The following is a 7,502-nucleotide window of genomic DNA, read 5'->3' as shown; positions in this document are numbered from 1 at the left end:
AGATCCTCTCAAACTCTGTCAGGTTGGATGGGGAGCGTTGTTGCACAGCTATTTTCAAGTCTCTCCAGAGATGTTAGATCGGGTTCAAGTCCGGGCTCTGGCTGGGCCACTCAAGGACATTCAGAGACTTGTCCCAAAGCCACTCCTGCGTTGTCTTGGCTGTGTGCTTAGGGTCGTTGTCCTGATGGAAAGTGAATCTTCACCCCAGTCTGAGGTCCCTTTGTACTTTGCTCCGTTCATCTTTCCCTCAATCTAGTCTCCACATCCCTGCCTCTGAAAAACATCCCCACTGCACAAAGCTGCCAGGTTTCCTCCAGACGTGACGCTTGGCATTCAATCTCATGGTCTGAGAGTAATTTAGGTGTCTTTTGGCCAACTCCAAGGGGGCTGTCATGTGCCTTTTACTGAGGAGTGACTTCCGTCTGGCCACTCTACCATACAGGCCTGATTGGTGGAGTGCTGCAGAGATGGTTGTCCTTCTGGAAGGTTCTCCCATCTCCACAGAGTAACTCTGGAGCTCAGTCAGAGGGACCATTGGGTTCTTGGTCACCTCCCTGACCAAGGCCCTTCTCCTCCGATTGCTCAGTTTGGCCGGGCAGCCAGCTCTAGGAAGAGTCTTGGTGGGACCTTATATAGACAGGTGTGTGCCTTTCCAAATCATGTCCAATCATTTTTATTTAAGACAGGTGGACTCCAATCAAGTTGTAGAAACATCTCAAGGATGATCAATGGAAACAGGATGCACCTGAGCTCAATTTCAAGTCTCATAGCAAAGGGTCTGAATACATATGTAAATAAGGTATTTATGTTTTTAATTTTTTATAAATTAGCAAAAATTTCAAAAAAAATGTTTTGGCTTTGTCATTATGGGGTATTGTGTGTAGGTCGATGAGAGAAAAAATGATTTAATCCATTTTGAAATTAGGCTGTAAGATAACAAAATGTGGGGAAAGGGAAGGAGTCTGAATACTTTCCGATTGCACTGTATATACGCCAACAAATTAACATTACTGTGGGGTTTGCACAAAGGGATTTACCTCCAATATCATCAGTCATGTGCATTTGTCTCAAGAAATTGGCATCATTGTCATATAGGCCTATAGACTATATTTCAGCCTAACCAATAGGCTAAATGTATCCTACATTTTAAAATCCTGTAGTCAAATATATTGCCCCAACTATGGTTAACCTATTTAGCCTATTCTAAACTATGATACATTTAGCCTAAAATTAGACTAGAAAGGGTCATTGATGATTGAGGATGTTATGAGGTCAAATGACAATATGGAAACACTGTGTCATCTTACAGGTAAAGAGGTAAAAACAATGGTAGGCTATAACAAGTGCAGGGGAACCAAAAACCTTATCATTGAAACGGCCTTGTTGCTGTAGTTGCTAAACTTGCTTTTCAGCTCTGACCTCTAGTGTCGGTGTTACTTCCGTGTTCATACCTTGATACACCTGTGTTATAGGTGCGGTAGATAGTGATACTTAAGCCACCTGCTACGTTCTATTGCTATTACACTTGTAGACTATTTTACGTATCATGAGCGCCGAGCCAGGATCATGTCATTCAACACCTGGGTGCTCTTTACAGGACGACCGAGACACTGAAGTAGAAGTTACAGAAAGTTCGAGAAACTTGAATATGGATTTACAACAGCCCATTTTCTCCGCGTTGAATGTACTCCGGGATGAAATTCGATCGGCGAAAGAGGACTCCGGGTTGTCTGGAAAGGCTGCGGTGACCTCCTCCGACTCAGAATCGGGTATATTCTCCGGTGAATCGGAACTTTGCGTGGAACATGAATCAGAGCTGGACTGGTTCTGCTGCTCCGAGCAGAAACTCATATGCTCGCACTGCACCATAGTGGGATCCTGCCAGGGACACACGGTGACAGCCCTGGCCAACAGAGTGACAGCAGTCAGGGTGAGTGCCCCGACTTTTCCTGAAAGGAAATTATCTCTTGTATAGCACTATATTAGAATATACCACCTATAGGCTCAGTAATACCAACTCATTTTTGAGCAGTTACAAGCTGATGCTTGTGTGTCATATGGACCTTTGTCACAGTGAATGGGGCATGGGGCCAGGAGACTGTTGACCTACAGTTAGGAGTTAGAATTGACCAGGCAAACTGAGTTTACCTTAGGGCACCTGGAGTACTACAGTACAAAGGGCCAGCTGGTTTGTGTTAGGAAAGTGTGTGTTCACATGCCTGGTGGGTGTGTAGGGTGTGCCACACTTTTTTGACACCACACTGAGGAGTTTCCCCTGTTGATTTCTCATGGAATGTGAGGAGACAGGAATTTCAAGCTGTTGGGAAGATACGGGAAGCCTTTACATAAATAGTGTCCATATAAGCAGCATAAATTGTCATCAGTGCTCTTCCAAGTTATTATTATTTCAGGATACACAATGACATGTTGGTGATGGCAGTTCGACACTACAGGAATAGGCCTGCCTTTTGAAACTGTACCTGATCAACTCTGTGGTTTTCAAGTCCAACACTGCTCTTCTTCATGCCAGTCACTGTGAGTGTTGTCCTGAACAGAACCAGCTGGTTGACGTGTGTGAGAAAATGCAGCTGCAGGCCCGGCGCATCGAGCACTTTATCAACAAGACTCTGACTGCCAAAGAGCGGGCACTGCAGGTGAGCACCCAGGCTCTGTGACACATACTCAGTCCCTTATGTGCTCTCACTCCGCACAGCCTTGGAATCACAAGCTCTACACACAGATATGTAATGGATTCCATCATATGTCTTTTTGCTGTGACTCTTGCCCCCTCTGCCGTGTGTCCATGCAGGTGGAGGCGAGCGGGGCTCGGGAGCGAGTGGTGGCACAGGTCAGTGTGGTGAGGGAGGCGGTGGAGGAGGAAGAGCAGCGGCTGCTGGAAGCGGTGCAGAGGGAGGAGGAGAGAGTGGAGCAGTGCCTCCTCACTCAGAGAGCCCACTGGGGCCAGGCCCTAGCTATGCTCACACAGACACGCACACGCCTGGTGCACACTCTCACAAACACACCGGACTTACAGCTGGCGGTGAGTAGGGGAAAGATGATGGCCACAGGGAGGGACAGAGGATGGGAAATTGGAGAATACAGTGGTGGAAAGAAGAAGAATGAATAGAGAGAGGGTCAAACAAGACTGAATGGAATGCTGCAAATGATGATGATGATGATTAACCCTAACCCTAACTTCATGTCCACACCTTGGCTCAACCCTAACCCTAACTTCATGTCCACATCCTGGCTCAACCCTAACCCTAACTTCATGTCCACATCCTGGCTCAACCCTAACCCTAACTTCATGTCCACATCCTGGCTCAACCCTAACCCTAACTTCATGTCCACACCCTGGCTCAACCCTAATCCTAACTTCATGTCCACACCCTGGCTCAACCCTAACCCTAACTTCATGTCCACACCCTGACTCAACCCTAACCCTAACTTCATGTCCACACCCTGGCTCAACCCTAACCCTAACTTCATGTCCACACCCTGGCTCAACCCTAACCCTAACTTCATGTCCACATCCTGGCTCAACCCTAACCCTAACTTCATGTCCACATCCTGGCTCAACCCTAACCCTAACTTCATGTCCACACCCTGGCTCAACCCTAACCCTAACTTCATGTCCACACCCTGACTCAACCCTAACCCTAACTTCATGTCCACACCCTGGCTCAACCCTAACAATAACCCTGATAATTATAATGATGATCATCAACGCTAACTAAGTATCATCATCATAGCCATAACCCTAACACTAGGTTCATGTCCACACCACTGCACAACCCTAACCCTAGCCCTGATCATTCTGCTGATGATGATGTAATTAAGATCAATTTCATTGTCAGAAATTAATGTTGACTCTGTGTCCTGTGTTTTCAGACCTCTGGCCAAGAAATAGCTGACAGGTAAAAAAAATGTTTCATCCATTTTTAGTATTTTTTGCAAGTAGTAAGAACACATAGTTAAATAGTTCACCCACTGAAGCAATCCTGCCGGTGAAGTTGTTCATTAGCCAGATTCACATGAGCTCTCTCTTGTGTGTGGCGATCAGGGTTGAGGATGCAGAGGGGGTGGGTGAACCCTGTGACACTGACCGGCTCAACCTGAATGCAGGTTGCAGTGACAGCAAACTCATGAGGGGCCTGTGGGCCAGCGCCATACTGCTGGGGCCAATTGGTAACTAGTACTACTGCTTTTATCCATATCTCCATGATACAGGTCAGGACAACCTTGATTCGTTCAGGTTACAGTTGTTCCAAATAGTTGCAGTTATGCATTGTTGCCAGTTGTTCAGACACTATTACTATGTTATTAACAAAGCATAAGTGCTTAATTAAGGATGAATAAAAATACATCTCTTCCCTCTCCCCTTTAGCTTATGGTTCAGCACATCTGACATTTGACGAGCGCACCGTCAGCTCCCTACTGTCCCTCTCAGAAGACCTTTGCACTCTGACCTTCCTGCCTAAGAGGTCACGCCAGTCCCCGCCCTACGACCCGGCGCGCTTCGACAGCTGGCCCAATGCACTGGGCACCCTGTCAATCTCCTCCGGCACCCACAGCTGGGTGATGGACGTGGGTGAGAGCGGGGCCTTCAAGTTGGGGGTATGCTACACCAGTATGGGGCGTAAGGGCTCGGGCAACGACTCCCGCCTGGGCTACAATGGCCAGTCCTGGGTGCTCTCCAAATACGATGGGGACTTCTCCTTCTGCCATGCGGGGAAGAACACACCCCTGCATGTGGTTCACAAGCCCAAGAGTCTAGGGCTACTCCTGGACTGGCCTAGTCAGACCCTGGTATTTTATGACCCAGACTCCAGTGCCGTGTTGCACTCTGTCAGACACGCCTTCAGTGGCCCGCTGCTGCCTGCATTCGCCGTGGCTGACCGCAGTGTCACCATACTGCACTGACCTCTGACGTAACCGTCTGTAGTGCCATTGATATAGAATTACGGATAACACTTTCATAAGACATATCTTATGAGTTGATAATATAACATTGTAAGGGCCTATTAATGCTTATAACAAGTAATAATGCATTATACCTCCTGATTAAATCTGACTGAATTACTAATATTTGTACCTAATTCTAATAGAATAGAATACTATCAAAGCTTCACAATGTATTTGAATGTAATCAAATTTCTGTCTGCATTGATGAGGTATGCAGTCAGTTCTCCTTTGTTGAGGAACACATTTCTAATTTATTCTTTGTTTATCAGAAGTACTGCTTCTGTATAGGTTTCTGTAGATCAAATTATACAGTAGTCCTGTGTCCGTGATTCATTTGTTGTGAAGTCTGTCCCAAACTCTTCATTTAAGTTTTAGAAGTATGCTATTTATATTTATTGTACTTTTATGATCTGATAATCATTTTTGATAACTTAAGTGAAGTGAATGTTTTCTACCTTTTCGAGAGACACCTGTTTGCGGAACTGGTTGATCCAGAAGTTGCTCAGTGTGCTACCTGTCAAATGTATTAAAATATTTTTGATTGTCTGATATGCAATGTATGCCTCTATTGAGTGAGTATGAACTCACATCCCGCTTTCCATCCATTCCTCAGTGGAAAGAAAATTAATGAAATGCCCGACGCAATACAGACAACACAATCTAAAAATTAACAGCAGGGGGCAATGTAGTGTTTTTTTTTTTTTCCATCAATGGTGTCAAAAGTATAGCCTTTCTGCTAATGTAGGTTCAAGCTTTTACCTTTGCGTTCACGCTGAATATTCTGTTTCACTTTGGACCAATCTACTGTGGGTGCCAAGTTATGGCAATGCATGATCAATGCCATAATATCACTAGTACTTTTGTTTTGACTGAGGTTCAGAGGGAACCAGGAGAGGGCAGCATAATTGCAAATATATTTATAACTCTCCCAAGATAGTTAATCGGTGTCGTTTTCAATGGGAGAAAATGAAGCATAGTGGGCAGAACAACGAAGGAGGTGGGCAACGGCAGAGCCAAGCGCGAGCTAACGAGATCCTAGTGGCGTGTTAAATGATATATCTGCATATTTCCGTTAGGGAACGCCTTTTCTGTAAAGTGTGCTTGTGCAATTACTCAATTCGCCGTTGCACTCCTTGTAAACAATGCCATTTTTTTTGTTTTTGGCAAAGGGTCACGTCTACTAAACCTAGTGGACTCTGTCCATAACATATTCTAGTTTTAGGAACAGAATACTGTATTGAGATCGGCCTTTTCTTCGATGAGAAAATCAGCAGAATGTCGACCCAGTTCCATCTCTCCATACTCTCCCACCGCCGGCCACTGGTCTTCCTCTTCTTTTTTAAACTAATTTCTGAAGTAAAAAAAAAAATAGTAGGCCATAGCTGTAGTTTCATAGGGTTAAAGCTACAATATAACTTTTGGCCGACCTCAACAAAATTCAGACAGAAATGTGTGTTATAGATCTGTCATTTTCAGATCTGCGTCCATAATGGGTCTGCGGTCAAGCGACCACCCCTTATCACTGTCAAACGCTCCCTAAAACACTTCAGCGAGCAGGCCTTTCTAATCGACCTGGTATCCTGGAAGGATATTGACCTCATTCCGTCTGTAGAGGATGTCTGGTTGTTCTTTAAAAGTGCTTTCCTCACCATCTTAAATAAGCATGCCCCATTCAAAAAAAATTGAACCAGGAACAGATATAGCCCTTGGTTCACTCCAGACCTGACTGCCCTTGACCAGCACAAAAACATCCTGTGGCGTACTGCATTAGTATCAAATAGCCCCCACGATATGCAACTTTTCAGGGAAGTTAGGAACCAATATACACAAGCAGTTAGGAAAGCTACGGCTAGCTTTTTCAAACAGAAATTTGCATCCTGTAACACTAACTCCAAAAAGTTATGGGACACTGTAAAGTCCATGGAGAATAAGAGCACCTCCTCCCAGCTGCCCACTGCACTGAGGCTAGGAAATACTGTCACCACCGATAAATCCGCGATAATTGAGAATTTCAATAAGCATTTTTCTATGGCTGGCCATGCTTTCCACCTGGCTACCCCGACCCCGGTCAACAGCCCTGCACCCCTCATTGCAACTTGCCCAAGCCTCCCCCATTTCTCCTTTACGCAAATCCAGATAGCTGATGTTCTGAAAGAGCTGCAAAATCTGGACCCCTACAAATCAGCAGGGCTAGACAACCTGGACCCTCTCTTCCTAAAATGATCTGCCGAAATTGTTGCAACCCCTATTACTAGCCTGTTCAACCTCTCTTTCGTATTGTCGGAGATTCCCAAAGATTGGAAAGCTGCTGCGGTCATCCCCCTCTTCAAAGGGGGAGACAATCTAGACCCAAACTGCTACAGACCTATATCTATCCTACCCTGCCTTTCTAAGGTCTTCAAAAGCCAAGTTAACAAACAGATCACCGACCATTTCGAATCCCACCGTACCTTCTCTGCTATGCAATCTGGTTTCTGAGCTGGTCACGGGTGCACCTTAGCCACGCTCAAGGTCCTAAACGATATCATAACCGCCAT

At 45.5% G+C, this 7,502-nt stretch overlaps 1 protein-coding gene across 1 annotated transcript; it reads left to right on the top strand.

Moving 5' to 3' along the window:
* The first annotated feature begins 1,401 nt into the window (after nt 1–1,401).
* On the top strand, nt 1,402–5,516 carry LOC106563302 (B box and SPRY domain-containing protein). The gene is made up of 6 exons (XM_014128790.2): nt 1,402–1,930; nt 2,556–2,654; nt 2,810–3,040; nt 3,892–3,917; nt 4,064–4,188; nt 4,388–5,516. Exons 1-6 carry the CDS (start codon nt 1,547–1,549, stop codon nt 4,921–4,923), a joined length of 1,401 nt encoding a protein of 466 aa, XP_013984265.1. The 5' UTR covers nt 1,402–1,546; the 3' UTR covers nt 4,924–5,516.
* Nucleotides 5,517–7,502: the final 1,986 nt, after the last annotated feature.

This window comes from Salmo salar, chromosome ssa11, assembly GCF_905237065.1.
Source record: "Salmo salar chromosome ssa11, Ssal_v3.1, whole genome shotgun sequence".
NCBI classification, from domain to species: Eukaryota; Metazoa; Chordata; class Actinopteri; order Salmoniformes; family Salmonidae; genus Salmo; species Salmo salar.
This window is presented reverse-complemented; position numbering and strand designations above follow the sequence as displayed.

Coding starts and splice junctions, on each gene's coding strand:
- LOC106563302 (XM_014128790.2), top strand. CDS start 1,547: ATGAGCGCCGAGCCAGGATCATGTCATTCAACACCTGGGTGCTCTTTA. Junction 3,041..3,891: donor CACCGGACTTACAGCTGGCG/GTGAGTAGGGGA, acceptor CTGTGTTTTCAG/ACCTCTGGCCAAGAAATAGC. Junction 3,918..4,063: donor GGCCAAGAAATAGCTGACAG/GTAAAAAAAATG, acceptor TGTGGCGATCAG/GGTTGAGGATGCAGAGGGGG.